At 38.5% G+C, this 22,731-nt stretch overlaps 1 protein-coding gene across 1 annotated transcript in view; it reads left to right on the forward strand.

Moving 5' to 3' along the window:
• The window catches only part of ARHGEF28 (Rho guanine nucleotide exchange factor 28), a 275,217-nt gene that overhangs the window by 189,287 nt on the left and 63,199 nt on the right, over positions 1-22,731 (forward strand). The window contains exons 13-21 of the mRNA XM_054578492.1: positions 1,343-1,454; positions 5,263-5,308; positions 9,889-10,012; positions 10,622-10,754; positions 17,538-17,593; positions 18,616-18,664; positions 20,559-20,703; positions 20,781-20,908; positions 22,140-22,280. Of these exons, the coding sequence (XP_054434467.1) occupies positions 1,343-1,454; positions 5,263-5,308; positions 9,889-10,012; positions 10,622-10,754; positions 17,538-17,593; positions 18,616-18,664; positions 20,559-20,703; positions 20,781-20,908; positions 22,140-22,280 (934 nt within the window). The remainder of the gene's footprint in view (positions 1-1,342; positions 1,455-5,262; positions 5,309-9,888; positions 10,013-10,621; positions 10,755-17,537; positions 17,594-18,615; positions 18,665-20,558; positions 20,704-20,780; positions 20,909-22,139; positions 22,281-22,731) is intronic.

Genomic DNA, 22,731 nt, shown 5'->3' on the forward strand with positions numbered 1-22,731 from the left:
ACCTCTGTGAAGCAGTTCAGTGTTGCCCACTTTTGAGAAGGATCTGTCCTTTAAAATATACCTTGCCTTGCTTTTGTAGTCCTGTGTAACTTTTTACCTGAGGGTTCTGGATGACTTTCGAAGTCTCATTTTTGTACAAAATTATTGCCATATATGATTTCAGTGCAGAGGATGGCATTTGGCTAGGGCCCTTTGTGGCCAGCTCACTGTTAGGGTTATAGGGTAGTGCGGGCTGGCCTTCCTGATATGCAGACCCAGAGGGATCTCCCTAATAAGTCCGTCAGGGCAGCCATAGCCCAGGGCCCTTTGAAGCAGGGTCAGGCATCTGTTTTCAACTTTCCTCCAGGCTCTTTGTACCAGTCAACTTTGGGAAGGCATGTGTTTTTACTTAGGGGGAACTGAAGAGACCAGCACTGTGAAGGACAGTTGCTGATGGCTTAATTTTAGTAATAAATTTTGCATTACTTTATTTTAGCCCTAACTTTCAGTGCTATCTTACAAATGGATGGGTGGGATGAATCCTCAGGCCACTAGGCCTCTGTCTAGTGGATGGCAGTTGGGTACCGTAAGTGGCTTTAATAGTGTTCTATTGCATATTCATTTAAATTTTCTAGATTGTGTAAGAAAACCATGCTTTAATTATCTTGCCATCTTGCATGTTCATATATGCTGCAAATATTATAACAAAAATAGTATGTAATTGGAAAAACAGGAACAAAAATGGCAGGTCATTTAAAAAGGACGAAGGTACATAAATCAGTGATATTCAAACATCATCCCAGGAAGGGCTGGATGGAAAGTCTGTTAAAAGATGAGCACAGCCTAGGAAGATCTGTATAGTCCTGATGTGTACTTCCCTAGAGGCTGCAGCGAGCATTGTAAACTTAAACAGCTGTTTAGAAATTTTAAAAACTCATCATTACAAATGACTATCCCTCTAACTTTTAATAATCATTAAGCATAGAAATATATATTAGTACGGAATTTTGCTTGAATGCTACAGTGTAAAATAAAAATAACTGACAGCTCAGATGAAAACAAGCCAAACTCATTGTAAAATATACAGAGAAAAACTCTTTTGACTTAATTGTTCAATTTTAACGAACTTGGTTGGAATGTCATAATTGCATCCTAAAGTATATATAGGAACTAGTCCCAAAAGCATTGAAGAGACAATAAAATTTTAAGTTGTGAGAAGCAAAGAGAAACAACGAGATTATATCAGAAATGTTCAGGTTGAATACTTTTACAAAGATGCTGATTTAGTAACATTCACGGTGAATGTATACTTTCAAGTCTTATGTAACATTTTTAAAAAACACATTATTCTGATCTCCTTTAGGAATCCTTGCTTTCTGGAGTTCGCTCACGTTCTTATTCCTGCTCATCACCCAAAATTTCTTTAGGAAGAACTCGGTTGGTGCGTGATTTTACAGTGTGCAATTCAAGCGAAGGTGAGTATTATTTACCATTGGTCTCTGAAGGCATTCTGTTTCATTTAGTAAAAGTATGCAAAATACACAAGAGCAGCAGGCAAGAGTTTTCAGTTTTATTTTCACGATTGATTTTTTCTAAGCTTAGCAAAATCTTTTTCTCTTAGATATCACACAAGATTTGGTTTTGATGAAATTACAAATTTGTACACCCATCTCTGTTGCTTTATTCTTTGAATACAATGTTTTCCTCAAGGAAGGCGTAAGCTAGAGTTTATTCTAGGCTAGTTATTGTGAGGGTTTTAGAGGATTTTATTTAAATAAAGTATAAACATTACTTTTCTTCTATATGTAAATTGCCAAAATAATCTAACTCCTCACAGGCAGACCCCTGCGAACTAGATTTTCTTTATTTATCAACGGGTTTAAGAAAGTTGAAATAAGAGAACTATCTGAAACATGAATAAAAAAATGAACACTTTTTGTGGCAATGCAGGCATTCAGAAATGTAAACTTATGCAATAAAATTTTAACTTAAATATAGTAGACCTACAGAAAGGGGTGCAGATTATGAGCACATAGTTTGATGAATTTTTAAAAGTGAAAATTCAGATCAAGAGCTGGAACAATTATGGGCAACGCAGAGCTGCCCTGGGAGCCCCCCTCGGCCACTGCCCCCATTTTCAACTTCACTTTGAAATGTAATTATTTCATACTTTCTTCACATACTATATTATGTGATCATTGCATTTCAAGGCATAGTTGGAAGTATTTGTGCTACTCTGTAATATACAGCATTATAATAAAACTTTTGTCAATGGATTAGGTAATTTTTTTGGTCTATCATCCTTAAGAGTCTTAAAAGACTCAGAAAACATGAGATGTGCTTAGGTGTTCTCAATTTCTCAGTGTAGAATATTTAAAATAGGATTATTTTTCACTTGTTCTTTTCTTTTTAAAATTCATGCTTTATCACCTTGTTACTTTGCATTTTTATGCTATGTGGAACAACATTGAAAGTATAACCTTTGTGCTTGGAGCTCCCATCCTAAACCGTGACTTGTGTATGGGAGATACTCAATAAATATTTGTTGAACAAATATTGTAGTCCAGATACATTAAATAAAAAATGAGTGCTATCTGGTGTGCCCCTCTCCCTGCCCCACCCTGTGCCCTATCTGCGAAGTCTTTTGGAAGAGGAGAAAACAAGACTACATATGTGTCAATCTTAATTTTTGGAATGGGAAAATAGAGAACAGGACTAGAGAAAGAAAGGATACAGAAACCTTTTAGAGGACAGGAAAAGAAGATGGATTAAATTTTCCCTGGATTTTTTTTTTCATATTGTAAGTATTCCTCAGATCCCCAGCGCTCCCTAATCTTATTTGAGGTTGGGAGTCCTTTTAATGGCCGCTGGACACCTTTTCACTCACAGTCCTATACAATGAATTAACTGTATATTGTAACTATTTGGAAAACACTTTTAAGTCTCCTGTGAAATGTGCAAAATGGTGAACTTGCCTTTAAATTTGTAATATCTCTGATTTTTCAAGTCAGACAGTTCTGAAATTTGAAATTGTTGAGCAGATGACTAAGAGGAAGTTGATTGTTTATAAGGGAAAAGAGCCCTCACTTATGAATTCTTTAATGAATAAGGAAGGGTATCTTTGCCTAACATACAATCCTTAACTCTATGCATTTGAACTAGAAAAAATAAAAACTGACATCCTTTGTTTTTTCTATGAATAAAAGCTTTTCTTTAGACAGTATATTTTAAATTACTTTTTAAAGTTTTTATTTATTGACTTGAGAGAGAGAGAGAGAGAGAGAGACATTGATTTGTTTTCCCACTTATTTATACATCATTGGTTGATTCTTGTCTGTGCCCTGACTGGGTACTGAACCTGCAGCCTTGGTGGACTGAGACAATGCTCTAACCAACTGAGCAACCTCGCCAGGGCTAGACAGTATATTTTAAAACAGTGCCATTTGGATGAAGTTTGTTATTCTCCAAAAAGTAAGAATTACAAACAGGTGATTTAGATTGAGGTTACATGCTAAATGTACAGGTTCCAACAGATATATCTGTATAGTTGTAAATGTTTGGATTGAAACCATTCATCATAGTCAAAACGATTGGACTATGAAGAATAAATTAACTTTTAAGAAAGAAGGAATAATTTTAACTATGTGCGGTCAAAGCACAGGTATGAAAGCTTGACTAGTTCAAAGATGTATTCTAATGTTTCATTGTTCAGTTTGTGTAGATTAATAAGAGGTAAATTGATATTCATGGTGTTGGAAATCCTCTCTCAATGAGTTTTGGATGGTCCTAAACATTTTCTCTATTTGTATAGACTCCAAGTCTCCTTTTGCCCCAGTGAAAAACTCCAGTATATGAGCTGCAATGCAGATATATAAAGATAGGATGGTCTTTCTGTCCTTTTTATTCTTATTTGTGACCTTTCTTACTTGTCACTTCCAAAGGGTTACTTACTGTCATGTCTTATTCTTTTTGGGTTTTCTTTTTTTTTGGAGCCAACAGTACAATGGTGGCAACTTTATTATTTAGTGCTTATATATATAAAACAAAATCCAACTCTCTATATATTTTCCTTTGGTACATCATGGGTTTAGAGAGAAAGAGACATGGTTGATATTGAGGTGGTAATTATAACCTCACCAAGATGGACAAAATGTTCTGTATTTAAGAACCTGGGGAGTGAAGTTGATGTACTTTTGAAAATTATTGCACACTGATGGATGGAATTCTATTAGATTGTCCCATTGCCTGAGCCTGGCTCTATTACCTTACTAGCTTGATTATTTTGGACAAGAGGCTTTGTTCTCGTGGTACCTCTTGAACCTCAGCCTATTTACAATAAGGATACTGCTTCTGCCCATGACTTCACTTGTGGAACACGTAATAGCAATAAAACAAAGCCTTCAAATTCTTCAAATTAGATTTTCTGTTACCTATAAGATAGTATTAGGTTCAACATTGATGTTTACACATTTCAGGGGATATGTATTTATTAGTTTTCCCCCTTATATATCTGTCCCATCTTCCTCTGCAACTTAGTTTTGCCTCTTCACGCTTCTGGATTGTAATGGTAAAGGATTTGTCCCTGCTCTGTGGATGGCGTGCTCCACAGCGGCTGTTCCCTCCTTCAGCCTCCCTCATTGTCTAAATCAGTGTCTCTGCTCCATCCTGTAGTAAGTACCCCAGTTCCTTCCTGAAACAAGACAGCGCTAAGCTGCCTGCTTGAGCCTGCCCCTTCTGCTTCCTGGAAGTCCAATGGGACAGGTGGCCCTCCCTTTCCCATGAGTCACAAAGCACATCTCTGAACCGGCTGCTGCTAGGGTTTTATTCAGGCATTGCTGCTGTATGAAAATAGATGCTGCCTTAGGCTGGATTTCAAGACTTTTCTTTTGAGCTTTGCTTAAAAAGCAGCTAAGATATTTATGGATTCTCTATGTAGGGGAATTAGTGTTAGGAATACGGTATGAGGCTCTGGTGAGAAATATCCTAAAAGACAGAACTAATTTTCTGTACTTCTGAAAATATTTGCTGTCCCTTGCTTATGCTAACTTAGTTCATAAAACCATTAAATGTTGTTGTGTTTTGGCCTCTTCTCCATTCTCTCCAAACTAGGGAGAGTAATAAAGATTTCTAAAGCAATGCCCTACTTATATAAAGTGATGTATTTTTTCAAAATGGGTGGTGTATATAATGAAAAAATATGATTGAGCATGTGCATTTCAGACTAACAACATGGCTGCTAGTTTGTCTGCCTTTGTTTTCATTTTATTGTTCTGTGTCTTGTAGAGCAGCAAAGAGCTTACAGTTTACCGGAGTCACCAGGAGAAAAAAGGTATTTTAACTGTTCCAAATTTCCTGCTTGGTCCATCTTTGGAAATGTGTGCAAATCACTTGGGATATTTGTTTAATAGTTTGTGAGGTTTCTATGTAATGAACCTGCTGAATCCTTTCCTTCCTTTGTAATCAACATCAGCATAGGTTGGCCGGCTGCTCCTCTCAGTCCCCAGAAGAAGAGGCCTCTGGGCTGGGGACAGAATATTCTGTTCTGGGTTAGTGTCAAAGCCAAACACTCCCAACATGCAGGACCAAGGGGAGCAGCGTGGGGACCACCTGCTTTAGAAGGGCATCGGGGTCAGGCTAGGTCTGTCTGCAAATGGCAAGGAGCTTTACTATGTCAGCAGGCCACTGAGTAGTCAGTTATCAAAATGCTTAAACATCTGTTACCTGTCTGTATGGAGTATTGTTTAGAAGGGTTAAGTTTGAAACAAAGAGTAAATGATGCAAAATGTGCTTAAGCATTATCAGTTTTCTGATTGATGTGCAGATTTGAAAGCTTTATGTCTAAGCATGTCATTTCCCAGGAAGGTAAAGCTGTCACTGGAGTAATGTTTGGGAAGCTGACTGGAGAGCAAGCGAGACTGCTGGGTTAGGTCTCTTGGTCTTCACTAACCAACCACTCCAGAGTCACACTGTGAAATAGCCTTGGGGTTATGTCAGAAATGGCAGAAATGCTGGGCTTTAAGAGGCCATGTAAAAAAGAGAAAAATGGTTTTAATTTTGGTGATATTAATACCAAAACTCCAAAACCTTTTAATATATAGATCAAGGTGGATTGTTATGCTTTAAATCTTGGAATAAAAATAGTAATAAGATAATATATGGTGACAAAAGATGATTTGACTTTGGGTGGTGAGCACACAAGGCAATATACAGATCATATATCATAGAAATCTACACTGAAACGTATATATTCTTATTAAACAATGTAACCCCAATAAATTTAATTAAAAATCAATAAATAGGTCATATGAATATTGGCTATGTAAAAGAATGTTGGCCATATTTTCCATGTCTGTGGTTTTTGTTTTTTAAATTCAAGAAGATTTTGTTAAAAAGTTAACAATTTCATTTCATAAGCATATTTTTAACCTTTAAGTACTGGTTTCCTGTTCTCTGCCTATTCCTTTTGATAATGTTGGATTCTTATTTTATAAATTAAATATCTTCTATTTCTTGAAAAAAAAAGTATTAACAAGAAAAAGCCTCCTTCTGTTTATTCTTCTATTTTGAGGCCAGAATAAAAACTTTGAAATGCAAAAACCAGAGTAAGACTAAGAATTTCCTTTTAGAATAGGATGATGCCGGTGACATTGTGACCGTGACAATGATGGCAGCTGACCGGGCAGGAGTAACTGGCCATTACTGGGTGTTTCATGTGGTTTGCTCTGTTTTGAGCTGCTTACATTTATGACTTCATTTAAGCCATTTACTGACTAGTTCTGGAGTTTGTGCCTTATCCCAGTCATCATTTTGATTAGCATCTTCTCTCTGCCACCTTTCTCACAATTGGAGAAGTCATAGACTGTCAAGATTTTTTTTTAATACAAAAATATTTATTTTCCATTAGCTGAAGGTTGTAAGACTAGGAGGACCAATGTCATCCTGAAAGCATCTGACCTTCTCAGTCATGTCCCCTGGTGTATCTGGTAGAGGAGATCTTCCACCTCACCTGTTCTAGTTGTGAGACCTTGTTGGCTATGCCAGGAAGAGCCCTGGGCATGCCTATGCCTTGCTTTGGTCATGTTGTGTGTATTGACTTGAGGGTCTATCTACATTGGGATTATTATTTATATTAATCACTTAGTTTCCAGAAAGGAAAGCAGCCAGGTGAAAGGGGAGCTCACTCCAGACCTTGCAGGCCCATTTCTGCAAAGCAGACAGTCTACCTATCCCACCTTCTTAAATATTGCATGGCACAGCTCAGTTATTTTATTGCTGCCATCTGTCTTAAATTTACTGCATCTGTTATCTTCTGTTAAAGAATATTTTGAGGATCTGAGTCTTCAAAGAAGTCTCACATGCCAATTTTCAATTTGGATAGTGGGAATTTCTTTTTTTAACGTTTAGATGCCCAGTCTTTAAAAAAAAAATAGGTTATAGATATAATAAATTAAGGATTAAGGTATTGAGGGTACATATTCTTAAGTTATTTTAAATATCATTTTGCCTATTAAAAAGGCAATGTCAAGAGAGTTTCTGAAGAACAGGACTTTTAAAACTTTACTGTGGGTGATTCCATTGGTCATCAAATTGGTAATAGAGCTTAGGCATTCTCATTCTGGAATATTGAAAAGAGTTTAAATTATTTTTTTCCAAATTCTTATAAACTGAAAAGCTATTTAAATTCTGTTATGTAATCAGTTGAGGATTTTTTCCCTTGTCAGTTCTTCACTAGAGTACCTACTTGTTATATAGGTTAATACCACATAGTTAAATTATATTTGCAACATGGATCAACCAACCTACCTTTGCCCAAAGGATACACTGTTTCCCATTCTCCCAATATGACAGTGGATCATGTCTATGATATTCACATTTATACAAGGTTGGATGGTTATTCTGATTTAATATCTAATGTTTCAGTATTATTTTGTTGATCATGTCTCAGACATTATCAGCCATTGAACTTAAAAGTTAGTGCTATAATTTTATGTAATTTTGTAGAAGTATATAGAATACATAGTAAATTGTGGTGTGTATACATTTTAAATCAAAACTGAAACATTGTTCTTGGTATTGTCCCCTGTTTCATCGGGGATTTGGGGTAGAGTTGGGTAAATAATTTTCTTTTATTTGAGAGAGTTTAGTTGCATTCCTGCTGGAAAGTAGGGGAGAGGACCTCTTGACCTCGAATGCACAGTGACCTGACCATTCTTTCATTCTGAGATTTACTCTCCTCACCCTGCAGCTGTTCCCCTAGACATTGAATGGTACCTTTTGTGACTCAGATGTGTTTTTCCCCCACTCTCAAAGTGAGTCTGCTGAATATTATGCCATGAGTTTTCAAACTTAGGATGCCTAAGACATAAGAGGCATGAAAATTTATAGACTGTATTAATCGGTCTGTTATCTAAGGAGGTGGCTATGGAAACAGAAAGAAAATAAGAGGGTCTGAGTTCCTTTGTATTGCTCTGAGTAGTTGTAGGATACATTCACTTCTGTTCACCATCTTTCCTCCTGACTTTTTTATCTGTTTTCTCTAAGTAGCAAACCCGACTTGACTTAGTGTGCAGGATTCGGAAAGCAGGCCGCGCACTGTCTGGGCCACGCCCTCAGATCTGCATGACCGCGAGGCAGCTCTCGAGCCATTTATTATTCTTCTTCCTAGATGCATTTATAGGTCTGAACTCTCGATTATCTAGTATAGAGGTTAAATAACTTAAAGTTTTGTTTAATATGTACCAGGTAAATACATATTATATTTAAGTGTGAGAAGAACCCTCACAAATAATTTAGTCTAAGCCTGTCATTGATCAGATGAGACAAACTACAGCCCTAGAAAGTTGAATTCATTTTCACCAAAGTAATAATATATATTTTGGTGCATATAAATAATATGATTGCTTTTGAAAAGTATTACCCAGAGATGAATGTGTTAGCCAGTAATTCCGACAAATGAGAAGTTGTTTTTTTTGTTTGTTTTTTTTTTGTGTGGGGAGCAGGTAGGAGAGACTTCTATTATAAAATGTTTATTTTGGAAGTAGTTTACAGAATTATTATCTGGTTTGACATACATATGGATACTTAGGTTGATATTTAATATATTTCCTCTTTTTCTATTATACTATTAGAAATATGACTCTCAGAGGAAGTTCTAGGGGAAATACAGCTTCTCATAGCCAGGAGTTACTTTTTTTCTTAAAAAATTATTAAATGGATTAGAGGAAAATAAATAATGTTCAGTGTGTTCAGGGATTGGGTACAATTGCCTTTATCTTGCCTCTTATTTGAGGGGAGTATCCACAGCCTCTCTCCTTCACAGTCTAAAGAGTCTCGGGTTGCAAAGAGCCTGACTGAAGGGGAGAGACTGAGCCAGGAGGCAGGCCGCCTGTCTCTCAGGCCGCATTGACCAAGGGAATGTGTGTCTGCTGACTACTGTCTCTGCGTTCCAGGAACCAATAAAACCCAGTGTTATATTGTTGGTTATCTGGCTTCTCTGTGCCCGAGGAAAATTCTGTTAGTATAATAAACAGGGACATGAATGTTTTCAGAATAAAATGATAAGTCTGAGTTATCCTGTACTTCTCCAATATTTCATTATGAAACATTTTAAAGTATATGGAAAAGTTGAAAAAAATTATATACTGAATACCTACCTCTACCGCTTATATTCTGTAATTGTTAAAATTGTGAGATAGTTGCTTTATCTAACTACCTAGCCATCTATAAGATATATTTTTAATAGTTTCTATCTTTAGAATAACCATTAATACCTGAAAAATGTGTGTAAATGTATATGTATAAAAATGTATGTATAAATATACATGTAAAACCGTATGTATTCTTGAATATGCTGCATTTTGCTCCCTCTTTAAGTCCTAGAAACCATGATAACAGATTCTTTTCTTGTAGAATTCCAGAAGAAGAATGGGATAAATACATCATTCCTGCCAAATCGGATTCCGAAAAGTACAAAGTGAGCCGAACTTTCAGCTTCATCATGAACAGGATGACAAGTCCTCGGAATAAATCTAAGGTAGTTAAGGTTTCGTGCCTGTTGTCCATAAAATGTGGGTGGGCTCAGTTCCTCAGCAATTAGTGTAGCTCCCCCTCCTCTTTTAAAACCATTTACCTCAGATTTTATACATACGTATTTGAAAATCTGTGTTTTCTATGGAGTATTGTCTAACTCAGCAATTTTCAACTTTTTCATCTCATGGCACACATAACTAGTTACTAAAAGTCTGCGGCACACCAAAAAACTTTTTTTTTTGCCGATCTGGCAAAAAATAGGTATAATTTTGATTCATTCAGAATGGACGGCTATTGTGTTGGCTGTTGCCATTTTTTAATTTGACAGCCTAAGGGAAAACAGGTCAGAGACCCTCACTAAATAGTCAGGTTTTGTATGTTTTAAAAATTCTTGCAGCACACTGGTTGAAAATCACTGGCCTAAGCATCAGCAACACTAGGACAACTAAATCTGAGTCATAGTACATTCTGGCATTGTCTTGCCCCTTGGTGTGCGGTCCTTATGTTCTGACAGGGAATGTAGAGACTTTGTGTGATTTCTTTATGATGGTTGGCTCTCAGCATTTCTCTCTTCTTGTTTCTCTCCATTTTTCTGCTGCGGATCCTTCTGAAGACAAAAAGCAAGGATGCCAAAGACAAGGAGAAACTGAGTCGACATCAGTTTGTCCCTGGAACAGTCTCTGGGGTTCTACAGTGTTTGGTTTGTGACAAAACACTCCTGGGGAAAGAGTCATTTCAGTGTTCCAGTAAGTTCTTGGATCTTGTGTGTGTGTCGCCTTTGTGCTTTGCCTTCCCAGACAGTAAGATCCTCGAGAATAGGGCCACTGCTAAGCATTGTTTTAGTGCTAAACACACATTTTAACAACTTACCAAGCCATGACCCATGATGGTTCAAGTCGGTATTTTTTATCCACAACCTCCCAGAACCCAGACTTGTGTACCTCATTGCCCACGTAATATCTCCACATGGGTGTCTAGAAAGTTCTCAGATGTTGCATGTCCAAAACGGATCTTGGCCCTCCCCTGTCTGGGCCCCCCTATAAGCTGATCCTCCTGTTTAATGATGTCCCCATCATTCCAGCCAGACCCTGGGGCCAAAAGTCTTGGAAGGTTTACGTATGTCTTTCTCATACTCCACATCCAATTCTGCAGCAAACCTTTTGGCTCTATCTTGAAAATATGTATAAAAGCCAGCCACTTCTCACTTCTGTCACTGCTGTCATCCTTGCCTAAAGCCCGTATTTCGATAGTTTGTAATTGGTTTCCCTTCCCTGTGCTTTTACCCCTAAAGTCTGTTCTTGAAGCATCGGCCTACGTGAGCTTGGTAGGGCATCTAACCCTGTGTTCCAAACCCTCCAGTGGCTTCCTACCATCCCCCCGAGTAAAAGCCAGTGCGCTGCCAATGGTTGCAAGGCCTTCACAGTCTGTCCCCTTGTCTTCTCTCCCCCTTGCTCCCTTGGCGCCGGGTCCTTGGAGTTCTTTGCCGTTCCTCAGACATGTCAGGCATGCTCTTGCCATAGGCCGCTCCTTCTGCCTGCAGCGTTCTTCCCCCAGAGGGCTGTAAGGGTTGCCCCTCGCCTCCCTCAGGTCTGCTCCGGCAAAGCGTCTCGGCCAGGCCTTCCCTGAACGTCCTGTGTTTGCCTCATGCCCTCCTCATTTCCTCCTTTTCCCCACTGTAGCATTTAACACCATTGACTTACTATATGTTTTATGTGTTGATTTTACTGTCTGTCGCCTTCACCAGTGTATAATTCTACGAGGCTTGGATTTTTGTCTGTTGATTTTGTTCTCTGCTGTATCTGCAGTGCCCAGAACCAATGCCTTGTGCACAGCAGGGGCTTAGTAAATATTTGTGAAGTGAAAGGATAATTCAGAGCAAAAGAACTCAGGCCCAGGCAGGTGAAATGCATTTTATATATTGGTTGGTGGGCAGAATTAGGGGGCTTACTGGGGGTTGGGATGAGAGCACAAAGGGAAAAGAAGAGAGAGGAAGGTTGCATATAAACTCCTCTTTCAACTGCTAGGAAATGATTCAGTTAAAATTGAACTGTGTCCATAGTTGTACATCTCACGAAAATATAATCCACATTGGGCATTAAAGGCACATTACATTTTCTTCTCATAGTTGACACTCTCTTTAATGACACCAGCTCTATGCTCTATGTGTGCTTGAACTTTACTTTCCTTGGAGACTTGATTTCTTTCTTTTGTGGGATCTGGAATAGCATCAAGCAGTTTGGATGTGATTTAATTTGCTAATTTCTTAGAGATTTGCTGTAAGTGTTGTTATGGGTTGTTTCTGGCTAAATCCCTGCAACTGTTCCCTCAGTTACCCCATGACCTTTCTCTCCCCTCGTTTTACGATAAACTCAGGTGGAGTGATCTCCACTCACCGTGCTAATGTCTACCCCACCACTTCGTCCTTAACCATCTGCAACAAAAGTCCTGCTTTTGAAGGAAACGCGACAATACTTTCTAGTCTAGTCTGAGAGTCTTCGCTCATTATTCAGATGTTGATGTTGTTCCCGTTTTCATGTGGCTAGCCCTTTCATTTAGGTGAACATTCCCTTTTCCATGGCATGCTGCTCTCCTGGTCCAGCCCTTGTATTGTCTCCTTTTTCCCAACTGAGTGCTTATACATTCAGTCTTTTCCCCTTTATTGATTCTAAGTTAGTAATTGTACAATCTTTTGCTATAAAATGCTGTATATAGACCTATTCTCCCTAGGTTAATGTCTTTATCCCTCACTTTCTACCTCCATATTTCCAGTTGCCTACAGAGGCTGAACAATCATAACATTTGTGGCCACTTTTGAGAATATGGAAGAACTACAGGGGCAATCAACCAAGACTGTCCCAGTCACACTTACTCTGAGTGACCGTCATTGTGGATATCACCATCCAGAGATTTCGTGTCTCCCAGACCAGTGTGGCTAAAACCGTCCTCAAAATCTACATGCAAAAGGTTGCCCTTCTTGCCGCACTAATGGTGCATGCTCTGACCGTGGGCACCTTGACTCCTCTTACCTTTGGTCCCCCGCGAGTGTTGTTTGGTCACTCCTGCAGTTCCTGTCACACTGGAACCACTTGGGTGCAAATTGCACTAGTTTGTCTCTCCAGGTACTTTCACTTACAATTTACTCTGAACACATTTACTACATCAGTCTTGTAAAACACCACTTTCATCAGCCCACATGCACTTTAGGACTTGCCTCGTTTTTATTTACTGGACTAAGCCCAAGCTCTTCAGATGCACTCGGTTCTCCATCTGTGTCCTGCTGGCTGTGCCCTGCCTTACAGTTAGTCCCCCTCTCAGCCTTACAGCCAGAGGGCCTGCGGGGCGTGCGGAGCCTGCTGTGCTCTTCCCCCTCCGTGTGGGTTTTCCTGCCTCTGGTCCTTCACTTATGATAACAGTCTCCCTTCTTTTAGTTTTTTCTTCTCTGCATCAGTCCGCGTTTCTCCTTGTGGGAGGTCTTCCTGACCACTGTGTCCTAACTTCTGCACATGGTGTTAATGATCTATTTTTCTTATTCTGTGTAATACTGGTTTATGTATAACCTTTTTTGTTTTTTTTTTTAATTACTAAAATAAACTTTAGTTTCTTTAAGGACAATAATCACACAATTCTTTTGTATCCCCTATAGCAGCTATCACCAAGCTGGGCCCTTAGACACTCATATGTAGTTAATAGGTGATTAATAATATGTAGTTAGATACTCATATGTAGTTAATGTAGCTTAGGGAGTTGGGGCCCACTGAAAAGTGAAATTTTGTAATATAGAATATATTGGTTTATACTGAGTTGGTCGTGGAAAATGGAAATTGCTGGAAGTACATAGGGTATGTTTAGATTTTAAAGTAGTCAGTAACTTTTAAAAAAATGTAATAGGATTCATAGAAGATACAAGGTTTAAGGAGAACCTTAAGATTATCCAAAACTTTACCACCTAGAGAATATTGCTATTAATGTTTTGAAGGAGTTCCTTCTAATTAAAAAAAAGTCAACTTGTTATGCTCATGTCTTATTTGATGATGCTGTCACATGTGTTTAATTATCCCTTAATGTACATTTATGTTTCTCCCAGCATAATGTTGCAATGGGAATTCTTTTGCCCATATGACTGCGCACATTATTGATTATTGATTATTGCCTTAGATTAAATTCTAGAATCCATGTGAATATACATTTGATTTCCGTTTTAAACCAGATTTTTTAGAAGAAGTTTTAAGAGTTACAGTTTTGGGGAATAGGGGAGTGTTGTAGTTTTAAACTTCATATTTTAAAAAAAATTTTAAATTACATTTTATTGTTTATGCTATTCCAGTTGTCCCATTTTTTCCCCTTTGCCCCCCTCCACCCAGCCTCTGTCACCTCAGGCAACCCCCATACTGTTGTCCTCGTCCATGGGCCATGCACGTATGTTTTTTGGCTAATCCTTTCACCTTAAACTTGATATTAACATTAATTTTTCTTACGCTGGATAAGAGAATATGACATGTCCAATCTCTACTGTTTTTAATACAGAATCCTGTTTCATTGATGTATTTTTGTTTCTAATTGTGAAAGTTAATATTTCTAATCTTAAAAATATGATATGAAACAAAACATGATGTAAATATTCAAAATCCTAGTGTCTGTATTTTTCTTCGTTAAAGCTTGAGTTGCTAGTTCTTCAAGGAAATTGTATTCCTGTGAGATTTCCTTGTTTATAAATAGATTTCACTGCTTATATTTTGATGTTACATTAGTTGGTGCCCTGCAGTTCACAGATCACACCTTCATTGCATGTTTAACTTTCATCAACATAAAATTACCCTTTTAATGTCATGAAATGCCTTTTGCATTGAATTTTACTGTGTTTAAAATTAATATTCCTCTCTTTTTTCCTTTTCTTTGTCTTTCCCTTTACTTATTCTGTGTTTTTGATTTGGGGTGTGTTTCTTCAATTAAGGTTATAGGTGCTTTGTAGTGTAACTGAGAGGCCTTGTTTTAAATTATTTTTTCCTAATATACATTTAACTTTATTGCAGTCAACTGTCTTTTATAGTTCTATGCTATTTTCCTTGATGTCTGGTTTAGCTATTTGCTTTTATCTCCTTCAGAGATTTGGCAAGATGATATGCTCTTTTATTATCTATTAATAATAACTTTAAGGCCCTGTAAGGCTTATAATTACATACTCTTTTAATTCCTTTATATTTACCCTTTCCCCCCCAGCTTCTGTTAGTATACTAAATTCATCATTAAATTATTATTTTCATATTATATGTATAATATTTCAAAAGTAGTTTTCTATTTCAAGAATAATTCAATATTTGTATTCAGCTCCATGTCTCTACATATAATTTTTAAGATATGGTTCTTTGTCTAGCTGGTTCCAGTGCTTATTTTTTCTTTTTAAAAACAATCTGATTTATTTCTAAACTCTTACTTTTGACTCTGGTCTTAATATCTTAATACCTTTTTTTAAGGTTATTGGAATCATCTGTTTTCTGAAATCTTGTATAAGGGTATATCTTTGCTTCTTTCACACAAGAAAATCAATGTATCTGGCCACGTTCTTAGGTCAAAAGTTTTCCTCTTGATGTTCTGTCAACATTGGTCTATTCTATCTGAGCATTAATATCAGAGTAGAGGAGTCGGTGCCTGCCTGACCTTGTTCCTTTGTTGCTAGTCTGCTTTGTCTGCTTTTTCTGCTTGAGGACTTCTAATTTGTTAATCATATGGATATCATTTTTATAGAATAGGTGCCATTTAATTATTTTTTCCTAGGAAATAGTGAGATCTTTTGATCTGCTTTTTTGGGGGGTTCTTTGTTAGGTTTGTTAGCTTTGTCAGTTGTCACTTTGACTATTGCTTCTGATCTAATTTTTCAGATTTTATCCTTGAAGAAGTGTGAGCTCTGTTATCTTTTTTGTATATGCTTTTATTTTATAATTATACCCTTCTTTTTCTCCACATTCTGGAGGAAACCTTTCAAGTTTAATCAAAGTGCTGCTTTGATGTTTTTGTCACATTGATTCTTCACACTCTGGTTTAAGTTCTGCTCCTGACCTTTTCCCGCCTCGCCGTCCTCTCTCAGCTCACAAAGCTCCGTGTTCCTCTCATCCTGGTGGCCTGCTGTCACATCGTTTCTCCCTTCATGGCTGTTTGGCCCTACCTTATGTATATTTTGTGTCTCTTTGGGAGAATACATTTAAAATACCTAAGTTTTTCTCTATTTCTGGATTTAATAGTACTCTGTGGCTCACTCTCCCTGTTTGTTTACAGTATAACTTCATTCCGTGGTAGCTCATAGCTCCTTTTTTTCTTTTTAACTTATTTGCTTGTTCTGGAATGAGAAAAGAGCTGTCTGATTTCCATGGTTGCCAGCAGGGCCAACTTGTGGGTCAGCCTGGGCTCTCTTCACGGGCCATTGAGGTGTTGGCTAAAAGGCCTCTGCACACCTACAAGTGGGATGGTGGTTGGGTTCAGCTCTCTGCCCAGGGGCTTATGGGCACTTTTCTTTCCCATCCCCTCCCCTCAAAAAATTGATTTGCAAGAGAGAGAGAGAGAGAGAGAGAAAGAAAAAGAAAAACCTTGATTGGTTGCCTCCCATACACACCCCAGTCCAGGGATTGAACCCGCAACCTAGGCCTGTGCCCTGACCAGGAATCGAACCTACAACCTTTTGGCATGGATGATGCTCCAACCAACTGAGCCACCTGGCCAGGGCAATGGGCACTTTTTTGGTGTGGCTTTGATGGACCTAAATGGGACTGTTTACCCCTGTGGAAGAATTCTTTCTAATGAAGCTTCTGATAAGCTGAAGCTTCCTCCATTCACACACAGCATGAGGATGGGTAGGATGGGGTGGTCCTGCTGAGTGGGAGGAGAGAGAGGACAGGAAGACAGCGGCCTGGCAGAAAACACTCCCCACACAGGGGCAGTTTTCTGTGATGACAACTTGGGTCTCTGAGCCAGCAGACAGAAAGGGGCAAGTCGAGTGCTCGCTTACTTCTTCCAGTGAGATGAGGCCACATTGTTTCATGAAATAAAACACAAGCAAGCCACTAACTCTTCCCTTTTAACTTGGCTACCTTTAGTTAGTAAGAATTCCTGTTGGAACCAGATAATACTTTTTTCCCAGTAGTGTTGTTTTTCTTTCTTTCCATTTCCATAGGCACTTTACCGGTGTAGGAGTGGCAGTTGCTACCAGCCAGATGTCAGAAATTCCTTACAATCTAGGCCTGTAGTAGTAAATGAGTTCTCAGGCAGACAGCAGTGTACGCGATGCTTAATTCCAGGAGTCGTAATTGGTAACTCCCTGTGCAAAACGGGAACAACATCTCCAAGGAAATTATACCATTAACAGTGCGCTTGTGCTTGAGTGGTGGGGTTACATGTGATTTAATATTGTTTCTTTAAATTTTCTAAATATTTTTATGTGAATGTGCTATTTTTATAATGACCAGTAAAAACCTTGATGTAGTCTTACTCATTTCTGAATAACTTAAGACATGCTTTTCTATCTTTTCCTTTTGTTTCAGACTGTAATGCGAATGTACATAAAGGTTGTAAAGACACTGCACCTCCCTGTCCCAAGGTAACTTCTGTTACTTGTGAATATACATATTTGTGTCTAGCTTGGATGTGTAGGTTGTTACTCTTCCATTAGTGTATAAATTTATTTCTAAAATGATCACTGTAGTGATAAAATAACTCATGCTCCCAGTGTATAGTTATTCCCTTAACTATGTGCTCTCAGAACCAGAGGGAAGGCTTCAGGCTGGCCACCTGTGTTACGCAGTGTGGGTGGGGTGGCCTTTCTGTTGGAACCTACTTGGCTTATCGGTGCAAACCCTCAATGTATGTGAATGAAGGCTACAGCACTAACTCTCAAGCATCAGAACACATCAGATTCACCTGCAGGACTTGTTCGAACACAGATTTCTGGGCTCCACTTTCAGAATTTCTGACCCAGTAGCTCTGGGTGGGGCCTGAGATTTTGCATGTTTAACAAGTTCCTTGGAGATGCAGCTGGTCCTGGGGACTATAATGTGAGGCTCTTGGGACTAGAACAATGTTCTCTGTGTTTGGGGTGGGCTAAGTAGATGAAGGCATCTGTCATTCTATTCCTTTCTTTCCCACTCTAAAGGCATGTCAGAAATGCATGTAAGTAAGTGTGATGACCGTTAACTGCAACATACACTGTGTCAGGTCACAGAGTTGGGGGTGATGTTTCAATGCTCAAAGCTGTGTCCCGTAAGCAGGAAGAATAGCCAGGAGTAGAGAGAAACAAGCAGGAGAAAGACAGAGCTAACAGGAACTCCCCTTTCAGCCTGCACGCAAGCTAGAGACTCCTAGTTCCTCTTGGCTTTTAATAAAGCTGGGACATTCATGAGACGTTTTCAGGAGACACACACATGTTCATTATAACTTGTGCATCTCATTATCATAGCATTTTTCTTTGTTGCATTTAATGCCTTTTGCTTTGAATTCCTCTCTGAAATAAAATAGCAATGAAAATGATGAAGATAAGAATCCTATTCTGTGTATTGTGTGGACATTCTTGTAGCCCATTGGAGCTTTGATCTTATTTTATGTGTTTCTAATGTTCTTTACCAGAAATTCCAAGAGAAATATAACAAGAACAAACCGCAGACCATCCTTGGAAGTAAGTGATGTGGAAAACAAGAATTTTTTCAGTTTCATACATACCACAGATTTTTCCAATGTAAAATACTCCTTCCTTTTGTTTTCTCATTTGCCCAATTATTTCTTTTTTCATAACATATGCTTGGCATAATTACTAGTTATACAAAGAGGTCAAGAATGTCATAAACTTCTGTGGCAACCTAATAGCCCTTGTACTATATTACTATATGATCTTTTTAAGAATTTTATATTATAGTTTACATTCAATATTATTATCTATTAGTTTCAGGTGTACAGCATAGTTGTTATGATCTTTCATATTAGGGAGGATTATATGGAGGAGGTATTATGATTTTGCCTCAATTCTAAGATGTGATCTGGTATAATATGCACTACTGATTTAATGACCTTTTAGGGGAGAAGAGAAACACTACATTAAATGTACATAATTTTATGTTTTCCTAGCTGTAATACATATTTATCCACACAAGTACACACCACACATTTCTTAAGAATCACAAAGTTCAGGGCAAGAAATCTTCAAGTTTGGAATCCATGGATTCTTATCATTCCCTGCTGTCCATTTTCATGAAAACCTCATACTTTTTATTAGTTGTGCTTGAAGCTATGATCTCATTAGCTCCTCTAGAATGGTAGTGAAATTTCAGGGCATATCTAAGTTTTGTTTGCATATTGTTAGATTTCATGGCTCTGTTTTTTCTTGAGTTATATATGGCTGAAGTTTAAACATTTCTCTTGAACATAATTGCAGCCTTTGACAGTTCTTTACATTGCGTGCAAGAACCAGTCCTAGATCGAAATCCTTTAATTTGTTGTGAGAGGTTCTGCAGTTTCCTCTGGCTCAAATTGCACTGTTTGCCATGTGGCAGGCATTTTAAGTTTGTGGTCCTTTTCATTTCAAGGCTGTAACAAAGTGTGACCAGTGTTTTTAAAACCACTTGCATTAGGGGACAATGAGGTATGCAGATCCATGGTGAATGAGGTTGGGTGGTATGCTACACAAGGTTGAGCCTGTGCTCTCCATACAAATGTGACACCGTTTACTCCGCTGCTATGACACCAGAAGTCCCTTTGACCTCAGTTGTAAGTTACTTCTCAATTTCATAAGGTTAAGCATGAAAGTAAAAAGCATCTTAGAATTAATGTAATGCCATCTACTCCCTCTCTTTACTTGGGAGTTATGAGAATACAGTTAAAGCATACATATCAAATTCCTAGTAATATCCTGGAGTTCCATCTAAGTATTTCCATATAATAAGACAGAAGTATTTTCTGAGAGTTACTGATAGTACACACCAAATGTAAAGGCATCTATGCCCATTGAATTTTAGAACTGACCAAAGAGGTACTGAAGCACTGTTTAGTTTTCAGTATGTGTGAGAGACAGTCCAGCTTGGTTTGAAGGCTTTATTTGCCTGAAATTCTTAGGCCATAAAGAAACAGGCTCCCCAGCATCATTCCAATCCATTGACCTGCTCTGTGAGTGCATGTGCTTGTTTATACACACAAGATGCATTGCAGTAATGGTGCTAATAACACGTTGCACCTATGTGAAGCCGGCTCTAAGGAGCACAAGCAGTGGTTTATGAGAAAGCTGTCCCAGTGTTTCCCTGTTCCATTTTCTTGTTTGTGTGTGTAACCCAGCCACCCACAGTCTCCAAGTGGATATGCCGGAGTAGGCCTGCAGCCTGGCTCTCAGGAGAGGGTGTGAAATAGAAGGGACATTTGAAGCACATATTGGGAAGTGGCAGGGAGACCGGTTTCAAGGCTGAGCATGCGATACATTAGAAGAGGCCATTTGAGTGTTCAGCTTTCTGGCTTTTAGGCGACGTCCTGTACTTGTTGTCACTGCCATCTGTGAACATGCATGAAGCATCCATTCTGATTTCCAGATTCTTCACTTAGAGACATCCCCTTGCCTGGTCTCTCCTTGCACCCTTCTTCCTCCATGCCGATCGGATTGCCCACTGGGAAGAAGGACACTGCGGGGCAGGTCCATTCGCTGTCCAGAAGCGTTCCAGGCGCCACCTTGGACAGGTAAGGCTCAGTGTGGTTTCACATTCTCACGTCTCAGAGCCACTCGCTGCTGGGCTAACTCTTCTCCTTCCCTCCAGCTTCAGGAAGTCAGGGACCTCCTTGGAGTCAGAGACTGACGGGAACCCCTGGAGAAGCAGGTCTCATTCTGATGAGCTTTTACAGTCCATGGGATCATCTCCCTCCACGGAGTCTTTCTTAATGGAAGGTGAGAAAAAGATGCATTTGCATGTCCTTGTGTTTCTGTGAGCATTTGTCAAATGGAATACTTTCTGAAAGCTATAAGATTGAAAAATATTCCTTGTTATTTTTAGAAGAATTCTGTTTCATGGTGTCTCTGTGGTGTGGGTTCTTCTGATTAAAAAAAAAAAGAAAAAAGAAAATTCAGCCCAAAGAAGACTTCCATAGAGTGACAAAGGAAATATGTATTTTTTTAAATGGACATATGTCATAAACATAATGAAGAGATGATAGGCACAATATGTTTGTTATACTTTCAAAAATTTTTACACCTGTTAATGAATTGAAATAGGATTACATATTAAAAATATATATATATTTCAGTTAGTTAAAAAAGGACTTACTTGGAACTCTGAGATATTTATCCCCATCTGTTGCCTCCTACTTCTAGTGGAATAAAAGCATTTTTTTAAAGAGCATATTTTGTAGGCTAGGACTTAATCTGGGGAATTGCTTATTGTATCCAACTTAGAGCAATAAGCGAAAGGAGACCGAATGACAGGAGGGTAGTGACAAGAGAAAGGAGGGAACTTTGCCCCAGGAATCTCTTTCCTTTATTTTAAACTTAAACCTTTAAATTCATTGTCATATCATCATTATTGCTCTGAGCTGGAATCACTCTCAGGAGTACTGTTTGGACAAATAGAATTTAGTTTTCCTGAAGAGGGTGTGAGTGTGTGTATGTGTGTGTTGTCAAATTCTGTCAGAAAAATCTGTACTCACATGTGACTTGAGTCCTCACTGTGCTTCATGTTTATATTAAGGACAGCAAGCCAAATAAAGAGCAAATCAAGTGGACAAGTACAAAATTCAGATTTGCGTAAAGAATGCAGAATAGCCCAGGGCAAAAGAAATCAGTGTGTTCAAGATTCTGCAGGCACATTGTAGACGTTGAAGGTTACCAAAATTAAAACTAAAATAGAGCAAGCACACCAAAACAAACAAGCAAAAGAATCTTCAAATATCCTTTTTTGGCATATACACAATCACTGTATTAATATATGATTCTTCTTTGCTTTCATGAGAGCAGTCTTGGTTTTCGGATATTTCAACTCCATATCAACAGTATTTTGGCTTCATTGTTTCTATGTTTGTAGCATGTTTATTTAGTGTGATGAATCCATAAACATGGGTGCTCGCATAGGTCTGTTTGTGTTTCACGTGTTCCTCTCCTTTGGATTCTTCTAAAAACACTTTAGATGTCATGGATTCTTCTCTGTGGAGCGACCTCAGCAGCGATGCCCAGGAGTTCGAAGCAGAATCTTGGAGTCTTGTGGTGGACCCCTCGTTTTGTAGTCGGCAGGAGAAGGATGTCATCAAAAGACAGGATGTCATTTTCGGTAAGTCTTTCAGATATGCCCCTTGGGATGAAGCAACGGCATGTAGAGGAAGAAACCTAGAATTTGAAACCATTTAGACCTGGGTTCAAATCCCATTTCTACCATTTTCTAGCTACTTGATCTCGGCAAGTTGTTTAACTCACCTGGACCTCAGTTTCTCTCTCTGTAAAGTGGGCATGATGATACTTGGGTTTAAAATGTTGTGAGAATTAAGTGGGGCATTGTATACACCTCGTACAAAGCAGATTTTCTCACACCTTTTTCAAGTTTACTTAGGCATGACCTATACACTTCTGGCTCTGCTATTAAAAGAATCACAGTAACATTTCACATAGGTTGATGTTGGATGGACAGGCTGATGCATAAATGACCCTGTAATTTGCCCGCACACACCAGAGGCTGCCATTCATGTAGACTGGAATGGGACTGGCAGCACCCGGGTCAGGGCAAT

Source organism: Pteronotus mesoamericanus, unplaced genomic scaffold (genome assembly GCF_021234165.1).
Source record: "Pteronotus mesoamericanus isolate MK-2021 breed Mesoamerican mustached bat unplaced genomic scaffold, CSHL_Meso_final contig_50, whole genome shotgun sequence".
NCBI classification, from domain to species: Eukaryota; Metazoa; Chordata; class Mammalia; order Chiroptera; family Mormoopidae; genus Pteronotus; species Pteronotus mesoamericanus.